This window comes from Micrasema longulum, unplaced genomic scaffold (assembly GCF_059751315.1).
Source record: "Micrasema longulum isolate JH-2025_06_02 unplaced genomic scaffold, ASM5975131v1 h1tg000034l, whole genome shotgun sequence".
Taxonomy (NCBI): Eukaryota; Metazoa; Arthropoda; class Insecta; order Trichoptera; family Brachycentridae; genus Micrasema; species Micrasema longulum.
Genome location: NW_028277241.1, coordinates 171,214 through 192,116, shown reverse-complemented (window position 1 = coordinate 192,116; position 20,903 = coordinate 171,214). Strand labels below are relative to the sequence as shown.

Here is a 20,903-nt window from a genome sequence, read left to right as displayed (position 1 = left end):
ATATTCCCTTCTCAAAAAAATTTTTCCCTCTCTGTTGAAATAAATTTAATGTAGAGTAAGTCGGCCTCATGGTGTAATGGTCAGCGCGTTTGCCGACCATACGAGAGGTCTCGGGTTCGATTCCCGACATGGCTGATATGAAATATTTGTTTAAAAGGGTGTTTTCACACCGGAATATTTTATGGCACCTGAAGCGTAAGACTGATCATCTTACCTTCGTTTAACAAAAATGATCAAGATACGCCGCGATCGGTGTACCAATGCAGTGCCCTATGCACCATTAGGTGCGGAAAGGGAATGCTGATGAAAAAAAAATTGTTACTACTTATTGGTAGCATAAAAAATATTTTTGAATTCCCGCGAAAATGGTCATTGCATTTGCCACGCCCCTAATATGTCACGATTCATGTTTATTTTGAACTTTGTTCGTAACCGACGTCACACAAATCTCGACGCCACAATTATCAATGGCAAACATGTCGCGTTTTTCTAGGAACATATTTTTTTATAATTTCTTTTTTAAAGTAATGCGTGAAAATATTTCTCCACAATATCCATATTGATTTTGAATATACAATTTTTTTTCTCTAAATCCATTTCCTATATTTTTATCGGTATTCGTAGTACGTGATATTTCCCTATTCACATTGGCCGGATTATAATGCGATTGATTTTAAATATGCATTTTTTTCTATATAGTGTCGCAGTGAAGCCATCACCGCTCGACTAATTCTGAATGCCAGTCTTTGAAGAAAATGATTCTACATTAGGTAATATAGTACCTCAAATGGTCCGCAAATATGGAAAATTCTTTACCCTTTAATTTTATAAAAGCAAAATGAATTAAAATTTTTAAAAAATTGAGGAGATGACCTGGAGATTTGATCCAACCATCTTATGGAAATTTACAAAACTCCGCACAGGTAAGATCGCAACTGAGAGGACATTGAAGAATATTAGAGAAGCCAAAATGAAACCTTAATCCTGACAAATAATTCATTTATGCCGGATCCGTGAAATATCAGATAAATGAGCTGGGGCATATCAGCGTATAGCCGCCTGCCCTATGAAAATAATAACTCAGTTTGTAATTATTGTTTTTAAAAATGTTTTTACGCCTCTCCTGAAAAGTTTTCACGAATGACTTAGGCGGCGATAGATTCGCAGAGAAGATATTTATGTATGAAGATAAAAACATGCGACGATGGTTCGTTAGGTTCAACCCGACGCAACAGTTGTGAAAACCCTTAATCAAAAATGCTCCTTAAACGCTAGGACCCGCGGCCTTCCCATTCTATGAGGTACTGGAGGTTGCCGGAGTCCGTGAGTCTCTTCCCGATAAGCGTAAACTTTTCCCCGGCTCCGATGCGATTGGCCGCCCCGAAGTAGCTGTGCACCGAGGTCTTGAGGTCGCGGATGGAGTCGGAGGAGGTGGCCGCCGACGGGCCGTTCTTGAAGGGGCTCATCTTCTGGGGGGAGAGGTTGAGCGAGCGCACGCCGCTAGAGGCGGTGTTGCTCTGGTTGGCCGCCGGGGGCAGAGGGCCCAGGGGCGGCAGGCTGGAGGGCGCGGAGCCGCGTCGCCCGTCCGAGTAGTTTTTCTCCTGGCGCTGGCGCAGGCAGCGCACGTTCTGCGAGTAGTCCACGCAGGTCACCGCCTGCGGCAGTTCGGCCGGAGCCGGCGTCGGTTTGACTTCCTCGAGTCCCGTGGAAGAGCGCAATGTTTTTTGGCGTTCAGACACGGGCCCCTCTTTTGGGATAGTGGATGGGTTCTGAAATAAATCATTTCAAATGATTTTTATAAATATGTTTTTGCAAAAAAAAAACTAATTTTTCGTTAAATACATAAATATGCTTACTTATCTCGATAAAAGATTTTCTACTATTATATTACCAATCACAAAATAAAAGAAGTTTTATAGTACAGTAGAACTTCCGGATTGCCTAATATCCAGATCTTTATCGGGAAATAAAACCTCAAAATAAGGACCTCGCTGCTCGTAAGGAGTTTCTTCGTCAGAGCCATCAACTTTGTTAATCAATTCAATTAATTTGCAAAAAAAAATAATTAAAAAAGCTTCATCCAAAATGTGTTCTACTTTCAGAGTAATAGTTCTCTAGAGAAGCCTTTAAGTTCTATGGCATAGAACAAAAGCGATCCAAATTGGTTGGTTTTTAGTTTGACCAAAAACGTGTAACGGACGGTTTCAGTTTGGGCTTGCAATTCTTGACCCAATTACCTACGGCCCGGCCCGTTGTATTGCTATATGCCGTAGCTAACTTTGTGGTTAATAATGGTAAAATGGTTTTTATCCGTATGGGCGACTCTATTACCCATAGGTGTGTTATCACTCCAAGGTTCTAACATGGGTATAATAATTGTAAGACATCTTTAGATTTAAATACTACGAGACACTTGCGAATATAATACATACGCACATAAACATTATTCTCTACCTTCCGTTACAAATACAAGAGTTACTAGATACTCCACCCTGATGCTGCAAAAACAATAACAAAATAAATACAACCTTCGGTCATAGAGGATTGGCCTGGCCTACTACTCCATTCTCCATAAGGACAATTAGTAAGTTCTCACAATGTAAAATTGCTATTAATTGTGGAGGTGGGTTGCGCACGGATCGATGAGTGGATCAAGCCAAATTGGTAAAATATGTGTACTGTTTATGAAATTTGTTCTATTGGTCTGTATAAATTAGTTATGTTTGTTTATAATGTCAATGATAATTAGGTTGATTAGATTGATTATGTATTTTTATTTTTTTGTTAAAAAAGAAATATTTGCGTTCTTATGATTTACCCAAATATTTAATTTTGAGGGCCATTCTCAACGAGTTGTAAATAACTCACTATTAGAAAATGGAATCAAGTTGGGGTAGAGTGGGATTCGAACCACGGACCTTTGGTCTGTGAGTCCGAGACACTAGCCACGGGACCACAACCCGTTATTATGTAAACTTTGTTAAATAACTAATTTAAGGCATGTTTCCCTCGGCACGGCACACCCCAGTGCCCCGTGAGGGAACATTATTCTATATAAAAAAAAGAATACAAACAATGTAATAGTATAAAAAATATATATAAATAAATATGTAATATACTAAGTAGTGTGAAAAAAATGGATACCTGTACAGTTTTCCTGGGTCTCCTGTGCCTCCGCCTCTTCACCTCTCCGTTCGGCCCGATGACCAGGTCCTTCTCGCTCAGCTGCCTCTTGAGCGGCTTCACCGGCGGGCTGATGACCGGGTTCAGGCTCGCGGGCAGCGATATCCTCGGGCACTTGGCGGAGCTGGCCACCTTGGTCAGGCTCAGGCGGTTGAAGAGCTTGTTGGCCACGGAGAAGCTGCCCTTGGAGCTCTTGGAGTTGGCGTGCAGGTGGAACGGGTTGTTCCTGCCCTGGAAGTCGGCGGGGGGCGGGATTATGGAGTCCAGCGTGCCGCGGCTCGAGGAGTCGTCGCCGGAAGACTCGTGTTCGTTTTGGAAGAGGGAGTACGGATCGTTCATGTGATGCAGCGACATAATCTTGGAATGCTCTATTATATTTTTCGTGGAGAGTTTTGATATTTCTAAATTGATAGCGGCGATTTTGGAGTTGTGTCCGTTGGTAAACGCGCCGGCGAAGGAAGTCTTGTCTTTAGTTTCTTTAACAGTCTTGGTGGGGGTGGTTGTCTGCGGCGCCACCACGTCGGCGCCGTGGTCCGAGTCGTAAGGGACGCGGAAGTCGGGCGGGGCGTCGCTGGAGCTGCTCCCGGAGCCGGGCGCCGCCGCGGCCGGGGGCGTCGGGGGCGCCGAGACCGAAGTGGGCGGCGTGGGGGGCAAGGCCACCTCGTGACTCTTCATACTGACTCGGTAGGGGCTATTGGAATCTTTGGAAATGTTTCTATTATCTAAGAGGGTGAAGACACTCTCGTCCTCCACGGGGGGAGTGTTGGTCCCGCGGGTGGAGTGCGTGGTCAGCTTCCGCTGCAGCCGCTCTCGGTGCTCCGTGAGGCGGTTCCTGAGGATCTTGGTGGTCCTGCTGAAGTCTTCGCGGGGGTGGACGGGTTGCCCGCCTTTCCGCTTGCAGCGCTGCTTGAGAGAGTTGAGGAGTTTCTTCCTCTTGTTGAGGGAGTGTTTAGGAAAGGGGACGCTCTTCTTGACGAAACCGCCGCCGTGGAAGTCCATTTCGTAGAACCTCAACTCTTTTCTCTTGACCGGGGGCGAGATGGGTTTCTCCGTGTCCTCCTTGAAGCTGTAGGGGGAGTCCCCGCGCTCTGCCTGGATCTGGAAGAGGTCGGTGTGCTTGTTGAAGCTGTAGGGGAAGTCCACGGGGGACGGCGTGGAGCGCAGGCTCTCGTTGTCGGAGGAGTTGGAACTGGACTGGAAGCGCTTGCCCATCACCACGGAGTGCCAGTGGCTGTCCACCGCCACCGTCATTCGCTGCTGCTGGCCCGAGTCCTGGGAAGAGCTGGGGCTGGAAGAGACAAGTCCGATGTCATTTTAGTCTTATATTAGGTTGGATATACATTAAGGGCAGTGGGCAGTGATGTAGCTCAGATGGGGAGAGGAATGACGATGGTGTAGCTTATTGGTGTATAGATATAAAATTCATTAAGAAGAACATTGAAACATTATTTATAGTATATTAGGCTCTCAGAGTAATAATTCGGTATCCGCTTGTAGTTGTTCAACAGCTAATGTGGAATGGGCGGTTTCAGTTTATTTTTTTCAATAAAATGCACATATTATTACAACATTATAAAACGAAAAACAAAGGATTCAAACATAAATTTTGTCCTGATAAACTATTAAATAATAGTTTGTCATCGGGCGCTCGGACATTAGTTTTAATTGAGATTAAAATAAAGGTAAAACAGTACAGTCATAATTTTGTACACATATAAAATAATGAACATTTATTATTTTGTTTTAAATGCTTTAGTTTTAAAAATAATATTAATAAGATGGATAGGAAAAAATTATATAAGAACATTGATTTTTATATGTAAAAAACAAAACTGAAAGTTAAAAGGTTTGCGCTTGCGATCTCGACCCGAGTAGTTACGGCCCGTTGTGCTGCTGTTAACTGCAGCTAACTTTGTGATTGAAAATCATGAAATGGTTTTTGTACGTATGGGCGAATCTAGTGGCGTATTATTACTGAGATTATGCTATACATATAATATCGATTCCTTTCAATTGATTAACTAATAAAATACTTGTGTTGCTCTGTAAAAACAAAGTTTTATTTTATCAGTTTTACATCAGAAAACTAACTTAAGCTAGGGTTTCCTAAGACAGCGGTGCCCGTATCTTGACGGCCGTAGTGAACAGTGATGTGGTGGACAGCCGTCGTAGTGGTGACTAGAGAGTGGTTTTATTTTTTAACGGTGTTATCAACACCATTTTTATAGGAAACCACTCTCTAGTCACCGTTACGACGGCTGTCAACCGCATCAATGTTCACTACGGCCGTTAAAATACGGGCACCGCTGTCCTAGGAAACCCTAGCTTTAGTTAACATATTTTTATCAACACTCAACACTTACTTGTAAAAAGAAAGAAACTTTTTTAAAATTTATCAAAACAATCTATATTCTTTATTTACTTCAGCCATGTAAAAATCTGATGTAATGTCGCCATCTTGGTTTTATCTGTATTACCGTCTAACTGTGAAGAATGGCTTTATCGACAACGTGGAACGCTGTAAAATTCAAAATTAAAGGGAATACACTATTTGGGTTCTTATGATTTACCCGAATATTTAATTTTGAGGGCCATTTTCAACGAGTTGTATTTAAATAATTAGTCTAATCATGCTATTATCCTTGAGAAATGCATTGAACAGTTTAGGAGCTAAGAAAATTGAGTGTCATTTTGATTTACATTATTTAAGTCTTAATTTACAATACGGAATTTCTAGTACACTATCCACTGTTTGGCTAGATCTATTCAATCGATTCGATTTCGATTGATAAAAATATATTTTAGACACTGCTGGTAATAAATTTTCATCATTTCCAAACGTTCAGCTTCCTGGGAAAATCGGCTGGAGGGAAGAGTTTAATTTTTATGAATTACCTATCAGTTTCCAGTATGAAGGGCCAGCGCGATCCCAGGGCCTGTTCGGTGAGCGGGCCGCGTGCGGAGAGAGTGGGGTGCGCCGGTGCGGGCGGAGGAGTGCGCGCCCGCAGCCCCCAGATGGCGGCGCGTTTCTTGATCTCTCGCCCGCATTTGAAGCGGTTGCGGTTGGAAGTGAGCGCCGTGAGGATGAGGTCACGCCGCTCCGCGGGGGTCACCGCTTGCATCTGAAAAAATATTGTTTTAGATTATATTTTCGTAATAATTACGCTATAATACATAAATAACAATGAACTTCTACTGAATTTGAGAATTCTGACAATTTCTTCTTGTGATCAATGTATTGTGAAGAATTCCAAACAATTTTCTAGTTTATTATATAAATGTAGAAATATCAGTGACTCCATATTCATGATTATAGTTCTTAAAATATAGCTTGATTAGAATGACAGTTGTCAGCAAAAGTGACGACATAACTTAAGGAGTGATTTATATTGACACACGAAAAACCATTTGTATCTTTATCTTTTTTATTTATTTATTTAGTCCAATATAAAATACAAATACATAGTTTACAAAATAAAATGTTTATACAATAGGTACATTCAATATGATTTTATTTTTATTTATGGATGTAGCCACTCCACTGGCCCACAGGCACGTTCCGGAGTGTCAGTGTATTATTTATTTTATACATAATTGTACATACTTTCACATCAATTGTGTAAAAATTCAAAAGTATCTGGCATGTTAATTTATTTTTTTAATACAATGCTTGACATATAAATCAACGTGATTATATAAAATCCGCCTTAAAACTAAAATAAACCTAATTTGTAACGACGTTCTTACAAGGTTACGTCGTTTTTAAAAAATGTTAGAGATGAAACAAATTGATCAAAGTAAATCGATAAAAAATTATTTATTTGTTGTTATTTTATAAAAAAAAGTATTTAATGTCTTATTTTTTAGTAAATAATCGTCTTATAAACACACTATAATAGGCTTGCTTTTGCGTTTTTGTATCAATTTTCGGAAACAGAGTCTTATGTTTGCATGAAAAAACTGATTTTTATTTATTTATTTTAAAAACGTTTATGTACATAACAAAAAAATTCAATGCATACATAAAACGAAAAAATGAACACTAAAATTTAAATATACAAAAATGGTAAAAATAAAAAATACCCAGCAATTATAGAGAAAGAATGCTATCCTCTCTGAACTTTTTTTTCACTAATATGAAAGATGTCAATATCCTAAGAGATACGGTTGAGTAAAGACATTGCTCTTCCTACTGGCATTACCATCGGCAGGTTGGTTCTGCAAGCAGGAAGATAAAACAGCTTAAGCTGTCTATGTCTAAGGTAGTCATTAGGAACATAAAGAAAAATACTCTCCGTTATACCTATGTTGATCGTAATACCACGGATCAATCGGAAAAAATACATAAGCAAGTATGCATTTCTTCTTTTATCCAAACTATTGTAGCCAAGCATTCCCAGTATGAAGTCAGACGGGTACGACCGCGGATAATATCCGCACTCCCTTAAGTAAAGATACCTCAGAAATTTCTTCTGAACCATCTCCATAATAAAATCGATTTGATCGGTACGTGATCAGTGATCAATAATTTCCCATCACTAGTGGCATTAGTTTGACAGCTGTCATTTTAGTCAAGCTATTTTTTAAGTACTATAGTTTTCTAAATGAGTAGATTGATGTATCATCAAGAACAAGTGTCATTAAAACTGTTCCAATTTGCCGGTTGTGAAATAATGATGTGATGTTCTTCGATCGGCACACCACAAATGCTTGCATGCATCAATGTCCCGATTGTGTCATAGTGTAAACTCGAAGCAGGATCTATATTTTTTTGGTGTAAAGGGCCCTTTACACGTGGACAAATGGTGCAATACAATGGTGATTGTTCTGACCATGTGTATTTGATCGATCACAAATTGACATTACTGCAGTGAGGGGTACAACAAACGCTTTTAAAGTTTCTATGTTTTGTTATTTCTGCGGTTTGATTGTCAAGAAATATTACATTGAAAAAAGAGGTGAATATGCAAAACTGAAAAAAGACGAACAGTTTCGGGAAAGGGGTGAGTGCTTTTATTGGACAATACAATAGATATGACCAAATCGTCATGTCCCAGCTCCGTGAACAGTCTCCACTGCGCAGGATAGAACGCTGCGAAAATGAATACATAACGGCGTTAATTACAATTGAATTCATGAAAAACATTATTCATTTTACACCAAGATGTATTGGAATTGTTACAAGGACGAAATAAAAAATAAAAAATATTATTTTCTTTTTTGTAGGGTTAATCATCGTCTTAGGACGATGTCATGATGAATCAGTCTCAGGACAAAACAATATTGTATTGTCTACGTGTAAACGGACTTCACGTCTTTCTAGATTTAAACGACCACTAAAATAGACCAGATTTTGTCTTGAGGTTGTTATTTTTTTCTTCTTTCTTGGCTTTAATTTTTTAAAGTTGTATTTTATATAGATCGTACTTGTATATACAAAAAAAAGGCCGTAAATAAAACGGGCCTAAAACGATTGACGTGCGAGTGCTGTTACCTTGGTGGGGAGCTGCAGCGCGTACCAGTTGTCCGTGATGTAGGGGATGAGCACCGAGTCCAGGTCGTAGTACTTCTTGCAGTTGTAGGCTGTGAGGTTGAAGAGCATCAGGTGTACCAGGTCCACCCACTGCAACTCCAGGCGCCGCACAAACTCCGAGCCGTAGTTGCACACGGAACACGCAAACACGTAGAACCTGCAACGCAAGAGCATCGCTGTATTCCCAAACTTCTTAAAAATAATGTTCAAAAAGTCAAAGACCAACTGTAAAAGTGCAATATCTCACAACACAAATGTTAATTACAGTAAAACCCCGTTTTTACGCCAAACTGCTAAGGTCCCGTTTTTTCCATACATTCTCATTCAAATATTCCCCCCAATTAACGTTTTCGTGTTTTTCATAACCCCGGATTTACGTTGAAAATTTTTCGAAACTCATTAAATCTGTCAAAAGACGTCGAGCCGCGCGCCACCACAATGGAGAATAAAATCGAGGCAAATAAAAAAATGTGTAAATTATTGTCTCAAACTAAATTCAAAGTCAGTGTAAGTGACCATTTTGTTTAAGTGTCTAATTTTGACATTTTACTAAATTGCGACATGCAGTTGACCCATGTTTAGGAATAATACAATATTTACATCGATAAATTACAATACAGAATGTTTAAAAATTTGGCTAAAGAAACATAATTTGAAGTTATAAACATAATGTGAAAAGAAGATATTTTGACAGTTATCATGAAAGTGTGAAACATTTTTGATGTGATGTAAATGACAGTTGAAATTCTGTGGTGCTATACTAAAAAAAGTGATACCATATAAATAAAATTTCCCAATATTTAGGGGAAAAACCATAGTATGTATTTTAAGCGAATTCAATATTTTTTCATGTTTTTAAGGTTAAGTACCTACCTAAAATTATTTAAACACGTTTTTTTTTAATTCAATAAAAAAAACACATTGTGGTATTGATTGAAAAATACAAAATATTTTTAATAAAATTATAGGTAAATCCATTTCTTTCTATTTATTTATTTATTTCCATTTATTTTTCATTTCCTCGGTTTAGCGTATCCTCAGTTTTACACTTCTTTTAGGGTTTTACTGTACCAACTTGTGCCAGAAACCCGATGATTTATGGTACATTTTTACTGTGCGAAACATTAATCGGACACATCCATATTTTTTTATACTTATAAAATAAATACAGTAATGTTCAAATTGTTATTTTTCCTAATAAAGATAATGACCTGTCTCCGGTGTAGAGGGGGTACTTGAGGCAGGAGAGGCAGAGCTGGTGGAACCACTGGCGACAGCGCGTACACTGCAGCATCTGGTTGAACCAGTCCCCCGGTCCTCCGCAGTAGCAATACACGCGCTCCGTGTTGGTGTGGTGCTGGCTGTCCCAGTGAAGGCCACTCAACTGTGGGGATGTACACACACACATGTTCTTTAATGTTTCGGTATCTTTAACGTTTCGAAAGAAGAAGAAATGGAGGTAAGTTGCAGAACTAGCTTGAACTCATATATTTGTTGTGATATTTTATGTTAATTCTGGTCTCCTTCCAAACTCCTTAACCGATCTCAGATTTTATTAATTGATTTCCTCAACAATATAAAATGAAAGTGTTTTTTATTGCTAAATTTAAATGTAGAAGCTCTGTCTGCATAAAAATACTTGAAAAAAAATTTCAAAATTCACCAAAAAACCCCTACCCCTCCCTGACAAAATAATGCGATAAAAATGTATTTGACCAACGAAGCGATACGCACCAGATGTGGACAAGGAAAGCGGCTGGGTAGGAGAAGGGTAGTGGTTTTTGGAGGGAGTGCTAGTCCGAGAAATTTAAAAAAAATCTATTTTGAGATCACAATTATTAATTTTTTTTTAAAAATGATTTTTGAAAAATTTTATTAGGATTTTATTCAAAGATGAGGAACATTTCTCCAAAGTTTCGCGGTTTGGCCCTGAAAAACCGTGTATAAACATGTGCGTATTTTTTTTATTTCGATATTCAGTTATTAATTTACACTTTATAACAACTAAATTGCGTACTTTTAAATTACTTCTATTGTAACTTTATAAACATGTTTTTACTAACTTTACTTTTTAACCTTCATAGAGAAGGCATAACTGCTACCTATTATTGTTTGTCAACTTCATTATGTATTATATCAGCAAATTTGAATTGTAAAAGCCCTCTGGGCGTTAAGTGTATAAAAAATTTAATACATTTTACCACCTTCCATTGTAAATTGTTCACCCGTGACCGGGGTCCGTCATGACTGACATCGTCAGACTGGAAGACTACAGAAATTCTCAAACAAATTCTGGTCACCGAGGAACAAGTTTAGTAGGCGGAACTGAATAACAAATTTGACTTATTATAAAAATGCAGTTCCACCAAGAAAACTAAATCTATTATTTCAATTGCAAAAAGCCTCACATTGGGCATTGCTACCACACAAACCATAGAAAAATGTCAACAGAGAATGAGCTTTGGCCAGATCTCGCGCTAACTTACATCGTAGGACAGTTTGTCAGGCGGGCGCACGATCTGCTTCATCTTCAACATCTCCTTCCTGATGGCCTTGTTCTCCAGCGCCGCGACCTTGTACCTCTGCTCCACACAGCGGTGGCACTGCCACGACACCCCTGGAAACCAATCACATTTCATAAAATGCCTAGTGTTAAAACTACAATACATTGGTGTACCAATGCAGTGGCCTATGCACCATTAGGTGCGGAAAGGGAATGATGATGATGATTCAGGGAAAAAATCCAAAGGTACCAAATCACATTTTTTTAAACTTTTAATCTTAATTTTTTTATGTAGTCAATTCACAGTAGACTGCGGAGTGTCAAATGATTATAAAAATAAAAAAAATTGTTTATATAAGATACATATCTCTCACATAAAACTGCAATGTAATTTAAGTTGAGTTTGTTTTGGAAAAGTTTAAGTTGATAATAATATAAAAATGTATAATCAAAACAAAACATGAATAAAAGTGAGCACTCACCCTGCATGTAGCAGTTGGGCGGCTGCGGGCCGTGGCAGGCGCGGTGGTAGCCGCGGCCGCACTGGTCGCACGCCAGCACCTCGTGGCCTCCGCCGCGCCGCTTGCAGACCACGCACAGCGCGTCCTCGCCCGCCGGCGCCGCCAGCGGCCGCAGCTCCGTGCCGCCCGCCCAGCGCTCCGTGTCGTCGCCGAACCGCACGAGCCAGCGCTCGCCGCCCGGTGAGGACCGCATCACCGTGCCTGTCCTCGTGCAGAGATGTAATTAGATAAACTCGAAGCTTTGGAAATTTAATACAAAAAATGTTTTCTTACAAGTGGTAAAAATTATAGCATTTAATTGCGAAGTGAAGTTCAAAAGTGTATAAAAAATTCATAAAAAAAGTTTTAATAAAATTTAACCGAGTTGCAACGTCACAGGTTTATGTGACCCTTAGAGTAATAATACGCCACTGGCTAATAGAGTCGCCCATATTTTTTATTTGATCTTTTACAATTAATGTATTACTTTTTTAACATCAAAGATAATGTTCCCTCACTGGGGTGTCCCGTGCCGAGAGAGACATTTTAAATAATAATGAAACATGCCTAATTAAACATAATATCAAATACATAAAAACACAAAAACCATATAGACAAAAACCATTCTATGATTATCAACTACAAAGTAAGCTACAGTTTACAGCGATGCAATGGGCTGTATGTACTCGGGTCGAGAATTGCAAGCGCAAACTGAAACCGTCCGTTACACATTTTTTGTTAAACTAAAAAGCAAACCAAAAATTTGGACCTCTTTTGTTTTATGATAAAGAGCTAAAGGGCTTCTCTGTAAGCGGGAGCAAATTATTACTCTAAGATGTGACCACATATTTTGACTATCAAACCAAGAATTTTTTTATATATCGAATTATCAGCGCTGAAATTTTTTTGCATTTCTGAAATAACTCCGCGTGTGACGTCAGAGGTTGTTCTCTGTTTGGTTCGATTGGTTCATTTACGGTAAGCCAACCGGATGTCCTTCACAGCTCTCATATCATCGGTTGGTTCATATGAACCAATGATGTCGATCAAAGTAGTGCGTTTTTATTAAAATGTTTTTTATAATTTATTTCGTACATTTTCAAGAAACTTTGCCATAGAATTTAATGCTCTTATTTATACCGCGTGCAAAAAGATTTTTTTTGTATCCAATCCGTAGGGCTGAAGTTCCTCACTAACCCCGAAGAAGGCAATGTGTTGCCAAAACTAGTCGGTTATTAAATTAAAAAATAAAGTGATACATAAAAAAACTGAAATTTCATTATATTCCATAGTTGGCAGTCTTTTACGTTGTGGACTTACCCAGGTAATAGCGGCCATCTCTCTGCTTCACGAAGACGTCGTCTCCCGAGGCGAAGGTCTGCTTGCCCTCCAGCTGCGAGGTGGTGGAGTCGGGAACCAGCATCCGCTGCTCCGGCTCCGGTGTGGCGGGCCGGGGCTGGTCCCCGGAGCTGCTCGAGCTGGTGGAGCGCCCATGGTGCTTGCTGTCATCTAGTTTCTTGTTTGTATCGACTGAAAGAAGGATTAACTCGGTGTTTACTTGAAATCCAGCTCATACATCCAATGACCTGTCTTTGTCGTATTGTTAACTCAAGACAAGATCTGGACTTTTTTGGTTTAAGTTTATAACGATTGAAACGAGCACTAAATAAATAGTCCAGATCTTGTCTTGATGTCCCTTGTGTTTGTCAATGCTTCTTTTATTTTTTTAATGTTTAAAACTATTCTTTTATTGTAATATTTAAACCCTATAAATTGTATACATGAACAATGCCCGATAATAAATAAATAAATACGAGGTAGTTTATGTATAAAATGCGAATTGTTGCAATATGTACAGTGAAAAAATCTTCGAACAGAGCTCCGTAATCATATTACATAGGCCATCGTTATGAAACTGTTTATAAATGAACATTTTTTTTGTAATTTGTTTTTTAAATTTTAAAAGTATCATTTTTTAAATCAAGAATTAAATCCAGCCGGGAACTTACTCCAGTGTTTCAGTCAATTCATGTGTAGTTTGAAAAACATTGAAAAAATCGGGCGTCAAAGGATGTGTTCCAAGAAGAAAGCCATTGCTACGTAAAGGAAACCAGCAGAAAAGATATTTTTAAATACGGATCGTGAACAGTGGAGCAATGGAATCAAGGGTTAAGGACTAATGAGTCAAAATTTGAAATTTTCAATTCCAATCATCGTCAATATGTTAGAAGAAGACTTGGCGAAGAATATGTAGAAGAATGATTGGCACCTTCTGTCAAACACAGGTGAGGTTCTGTCATGGTTTGGGGATGTTTTTCTGGATCTGGCGTCTGTGATCTCGTAAGAATACGAACAAAATTAAATGGGTATTTGAACATTTTGGAGAATTATGCCATCCCCTCCGTAAAAAAACTTGCTGGCGATATTATTTTTTTCTGCAGTAAGATATCCAAAGCAGACAGCCAGACAAGTAAAAAAACTTATTTGACCCACAAAAAGGATGCAGGGAGAAGTAGATTATTTGATTGGCCACCCCAGACTTCAATCTAATAGAACATTTTTTGTGGGACTGAAAGGTGTTTAAAAAGTTAAGAAGATTTGTGGGTGGTGATGGATGAAATGTGTTTTGAGCATGCCAAAACACTTAAAAGAAACAATTAAGACAGAGGATGGTCATACGAAATATTAAATAAATAAATCTGTACATTTTTCTGTGGTTGTAATGTTAATTTAATGCGTAAGTGTTGCCTCAATAAAACAGTATTTAAAAAAATTTTTTTTTGCTTTTTTCTAATAAACATTTGTTTAAAGACTTTTTCACACCCAAGTATGTATGTATATGTATGTGAATCTTAATAAAATAAAAATAAATAGCCAGAAAGTAAATTCATTGAACAAGTACCAAGGAAAAAAAAGGTTCTCTCATTCATCCTCATTCCCATTTCTCCAGCACGAGTTATTTATGACTTTAAGTAAATGGTCCGAAAATTGAAATATTTGAGTGAACAATACGAACTCGAATATTTTCTGTAAAAAGTTTTTTTTAATGCAAAGCTGAAAAAAGCGGACGGGTGTGAATGAACCAAATAGTGGGCAGTACCTTTGAAGACGCCTTCCTTAAGGAGCAGCTTGTTGCACTGCACGAGTGGGGTGAGGTAACTGGACAGGGAGGCTCGCGGCTGCGTGGACGAGGGCTTCTCCTCTCCGCTGCCCAGGGACATCGTGCCGGGCGCTTCCTCAGCCGATCTGCGGGGAAACACAACTCTGGTCAGCAAAATGAATTTATACGTACATACGTTTATACACTGAAACCTCTTTTTACATAATTTCGAAATAACACTGCACAAATATTAAATTTCAACAAAAAATCAGCAATACAAAATAGTAATATTATTACACTATTTTATTATTTTTTTTATGAAGAAATATTTGCGTTCTTACGATTTACCCAAATATTTCTATTTTGGGGCCATTTTCAACGAGTTGCAAATAACTCACGACAGCACTCTCAGTAATCCGCCACCCTAAAAACATGGCGGTTTATACTGCCGTCATAAGAAGGACGCATCTATCATTTTTTTCGAAAATGTGTTAAACACATATTTGGAATCAGGAAAAAAATATGCATATACTAAAAATACATCTATCTTCCTAAAATAACTACAACCCTATTATTTTCACTAATAAATGAGACTAAACTGCAATAAGTCTCGAGGATTACTAAATATAAAAGGCTGTTCTGACCTATATAATTATTAAAGACCGATTTAAATACTTATTTTTTCTTCTATTCCGTTTTTAAAAACATCTGAAATGAATGTACCTACTCGTTTTCAATTGAATTTAAGATCTGCCGGTAATTTCTAAGTTAATTGATTATTAGGTCGGCGTTACTAGTTTGAAAAACAGTAAATGGCCAGTAACGTCTTTTTTATTTAGTTGAGTAGAATCTATTGGCATATTATGAACACTAAAAAAGAAAGACGTTTACTTAATTAATAAATAAAAAGGGCGTTTCTAGCTAGAAACGTCTTTTTATTGAAGTATAGCATATTTTCTTGTATTTTTTCACTAAAAAGAAGATGAAAATGTTAATTTTTATAAATATAATGTAAAATTTATTAAAATTAATAGATATGTGCAGTTAGGGCAAACCATAATACATACTGTCGCATAATAATATACTTCATTCTTGTAGTATTTTTCACACAGCGAATTTTTCAATCTCAGGGTTACAAAATATTTTTTTTCTCCATTTTTTGTTTTATGTAGATACGTCCTTCTTTCTTAAGACGGCAGTATAGTACATGCATACAAAATATGATCAAATTTAAAACAGGTGTTTGGTAGTTTTTATTGAGGAGTTTGTACTTGCACCCTACAGTTTGATTGATCCAAATTATTTATAAAATTACATTTAATTAGAAACTTTGTTTATCGATTATTTAACTCAATCTGAGTGCAAAGGTTTACAACGCTCTAACATATGAAAACAGTGCTTTATTTATTGTTTACTCTTTATTATGAACACTTGACTAACTAAAACATTTAAGTTTGTAAGTGAAAATTCTTGATGGAAGTTCATTGTAATTTATTATATAAATAAAACACGAGTGATACTTTAATCCACAAATTTGGAATATCCAGTGACCGGTTTCATCGCAAAAAAGAGCACATACAATCATGGTCTAATAATAAAGATAATTCAAATTTTGCCAATCATTTAATAGAAAACAAACATTCCTTCGAATTAAAAAATAATGTAAAAATAATTCATATTGCACCCAAAGGCCATAAACTTGACAAATTAGAAATTCTCCAAATTAATAGATTAAAAAATAAACCCGACGTAGAATTACTTAATGAACAGATAACACGTGTGCATTCTCCATTACTTTACCCATTGTAATATAATTTTACTAATGACTTTTTACCCTTTGTTTTTCAGAAATCATTATTTACAAAACCACACTCACGAAGGATGAGACACCAAAAATAAAATAAAATACTAAAACTCATTAAAATAGCATTATATCAATTCATTAGTTAACCCATAGAAAATTTGTTGATAATGATCCTTAAGATAAAAATAACTTTATTTCATTTACTTACATTTAACTTTGAATTATGTATCCTTACCTCTGTTCTGTATAAATACATTTAACTTTTTAATAAAGATACCAGTCTCGAAGATGTCGCAAAAGCGATGAAACCGGTCACTGGATATTCCAAATTTGTGGATTAAAGTATCACTCGTGTTTTATTTATATAATAAAAAACTTGACTAACTTACTACTCTGCTAATGTATGTCTTTTTTAGTTGAATCATCGTCATAAACTATTAAATAATTTGTAACTTAAAGTTCGTAAATAGGGTTTAGAATTCCAACCGTCTATGCGCTCTGTATCTGGGTGAGATTCATCCGGCTGAACCAAGTGATAAAGGTTTCAGCTCTTTTACTTCACAAAAAACAACAGGTGGAAGAGTTGAGGAAATGTGGATGTTCAAACATGGGCAGAATGGTGAATGTTACACAGTGTGTAAAGTGGCCACTTAAACCAGCCAATGACAGGTCATAAGCCCTGTAAATGCCTAGACTTCCATATTCCCTTCTTAAAAATGTTTTCCCTCTCTGTTAAAATAAATTTAAAAAGGCTTTCTTATTCTTCTTCTTCTTCGTTTTCTAATGGCCTTGCCACCTCTCAACTAGGGTGTTCTGGCCAGTGTCGAGTTTTTTTGTTTTTTTAAAACATTTACACATGTGTTAGTAATATAATATATATAAGTTAGTAAGTTAGTATTTAATATAATATATACATATAATAATATGACATATTTACAGTTTCACACCATTTATAACTAGATATTTACATAAAATTTTAAATACACGTTTATTGGGCGGGGACAGGAGAGTAAGAATATGAATAGGGAACGGGACGTTGATATCGGAGAGGTAGGATAGGAACTCAGGATAACAATCATTAAATAACAGCATTTATCGATACTATTCGTGGCCAATTACCTTTCTTTCCCATCCTTCCCTTGAGCCATCTTTATGGTACCTACCTAACATCAAGATAGAAGAAATTCAAAATTAGAAGATTCGGATTTGGAACAAAAACAAAACAACATTTTTTACTTCACATAAAATCGCATAAAAAAGTGGTTGGATTTGTCGCGTGTCGTTGAAAATGTTGTTACATTTTGTCATCCAGAATATATTGGTTAACAAAAAGGCGGATTGTATGTGAAAAACGAATTTCATTCAGTTTTGTGATAGGGAAATATTTGAAGATAGGATAGGAAGATGGAATGGAAACCTGGCTTTATTATGATGTGAATGTTCTTCGATTTCGGGCACTGGATGACAAAATGCACTATAAAATGTTATAATGTTTTCAACGACGAATTTTATGTGTAGTTAAGATTGATAAACTAAGCTCACCAGAGCTTTCTTATTTATTACAAGACAATCTAAAAATAATAATTAGACAAAAGTCCATATTTACAGCTTCAAAACTAAAATACAAGTACAAAGAAAATGTTAGTATTAATTATATAATTAAAAAAATATTCATGTGCATACCTGATAAGACATAGTCAGAATACTCTAGTAGGCCAAATACAAAATTAAAATATCTCTAGAAATCTGCTCATAAAAGGTCTAAAGGAGTGCTAATATACTTACTTAAATATGATATGAAAATTTTATGACATTTTAAGAAAATATATTTCCAATAAAACATTTTAATGTTTTATGTGGGATAATAGAATCACAGAACTACTCGAACTACATTCAGGTGCGAGTTAAAACATTGAATATATTTTAATTTCATTAGAGTATTTAATGGCAGTGCGACCTTACATAAATTAGGAACGAGTAGATGAATGATTATGTCAAAATAGAATCGAAATCATTTTACGATATTATTTTACCGAAATAAGAGCCGAGGCACTAGAAAATGAAATACACGACAGCACTCACCGGTCGCAAAATATATTTTATTCTTATTTTACAGACAGTTAACGATTTGTGATCGATTTTAATATCAACAGCTGAGCCGTGAAAAATACAATGTGGCAGCTGGCGACTGCATTTTCCCTCCGAATATTTAGACACAAAAATAATAAATCTTACAGGTTGAATCAATGTTTATATGAATAAACAAAATTATTATTCATCGACTTGTCGCTTATTTTGAGGAAAGAAAATGATACGAATTAGGAAAACGGTGTCTGGGAGTTGTTGACATGGGGTGGGGACCGAGGCTCCGTCCCTGCCCCGCCGTTCAAATTAAACTATAGCTAGCTCGCTTACAAAATTAATATACACACATTGCATTGAAGACAAACTTACCTGTAAACTAGTTAGTTTCGGATAAACGGCAAATTCCATCGCCGCCTGATAACATCGCGGCCATTAGGGAATCTTTCAACAGCCTTACAAAGTCAATTTTCCCGCGGCACCGTCCAATCGATTACACGATGAATATCACAACATTTACACAGTAATTTTATCGCAAAAGATAACTAACACACCAAAAGATGCACTTTAATTCATTGTCGGCGCAGAACCGTGGATAATTCAGTAATTTTGGCAAACCGTTCGTCCTATCTTTTGACGGAGATTCAAACACGAACGCCTACCATTTTGAAAACCATAGCATAATCCGAAGAAAATAGTGTTTTTGTGGGCTAGTTGCGTCGACTAGCGGCAATGACTTTAACTAAATTCATAATGCGTCAAAAATATATGGCTAGTAAATCGTAAAAAGTGGGTACCGCCAAACCGGCATTATTTTGTGTTCTAAAACTCCTAAATAATGCTTTATATTTCGTATTTTCATAAATCGTGTGTAGGTTGAATATACTCTTTGGAAACTAATTAAATTTCGTATCCAATACAGATACCTACATTATTATTTATCCTAGTTACATTTAGAATAAATAATATTTTGGTGGGGTGAAAGAAAATCATTGCTTATTAAAAGCACTGATTTCCATTAATCCCTTTTTTCTATCTCCTAATTCAAGCCAAAAAGTTTTTCGTTTCTCCTCCCTCTTTCCTTTCTCATTCCCCTAGCTTCATTGTAAGGTGCAGATATTAGTCAATTTCTACTTCTAAAACAAATATACTTCGATGTTTTGTTTTATAATGAAAATATTATTGTTTACCAACAATTTTTTATATACCACTAATTTTCTTAAATTGAACAGCTTGATTTTGAGTTTGTTTTGTTAAGTCAAATCCGCTGAGGCTATTTTACACAGGTACTTATGTATTTTTTTGTTTAATGTTTTTTGATAAAAAAAACTTTATCATAAATATGTTGGATTTGATTCATTTTGTGTTTGAGATATCCAAATAAGATGAAGTTTAACAATCGAGTAAAAAAAGTTTTAATATGATTTTTATATTGATGCAACTCACATATTGCACCTCGAGTGTACAACCATATATTTTAGTATGAGCAAATAATGTGGGGGTTTGAATATTTCACTTTGCTTTTTTATATGTTAATTTTTTTTCTTCCCTTTTACACTTTCAAGCTTGTAACAAATGGGATTGTTTTGTATTTAAACATCAAAAATGAGAAATTTGTACCTACTTTGGTTTTACACTCACAGTGCGATACATGCATAATACTTTTTTTAAATCTACCCACCGTTTTTTCACCTACTTGATTAATATATCGAGGCTTTACTGATAAAATGCATTAAGTCATTAAAACAAGTTCCGAGATAATCGCATTTAAAGCTTTTTTATTCTTACAACGCATTCTTTCTCCAACAGTTTTTGTTTTTTTAAAGCTATGAAAGAGTAGTCTTTATTCTGGGCATAGCATAAATTTGAAATCAACATCTTGCACATATGTTTAAAGACTGTCGACTTAATGCATGCTGTCAGTATAGCCTCTATATACAGTGTTCTCTTTTAAAATTGTGTACATAGGTACACATATTCTGGGAACTAAATATTGCTGGTCCATTAGAGTTAAGTCTAATTGTGTAAAATATTAAACTTTGTAACTGTACTGTATGTTTCCTTAACAAAAGAAAACAAAATATATAATAAATAAATTGCTCTTTTGTTAGTTGGAAAGAATTTATTTTGTATAACCCTGAAGAATCTTACCAACACAGTAAAACTCCAACTATCCGTATTAATGAGTGCCAGGTGTT

At 36.5% G+C, this 20,903-nt stretch overlaps 1 protein-coding gene across 1 annotated transcript; it reads right to left on the bottom strand.

Moving 5' to 3' along the window:
- Window positions 1-563: 563 nt before the first annotated feature.
- Window positions 564-19,392, bottom strand: Pcl (polycomb protein Pcl). The gene is made up of 10 exons (XM_088224861.1): window positions 19,078-19,392; window positions 14,820-14,965; window positions 13,040-13,249; window positions 11,702-11,941; window positions 11,203-11,333; window positions 9,928-10,100; window positions 8,678-8,873; window positions 6,079-6,305; window positions 3,145-4,471; window positions 564-1,769 (listed from the first exon to the last, which is right to left on the bottom strand). Exons 2-10 carry the CDS (start codon window positions 14,938-14,940, stop codon window positions 1,272-1,274), a joined length of 3,123 nt encoding a protein of 1,040 aa, XP_088080987.1. The 5' UTR covers window positions 14,941-14,965; window positions 19,078-19,392; the 3' UTR covers window positions 564-1,271.
- Window positions 19,393-20,903: the final 1,511 nt, after the last annotated feature.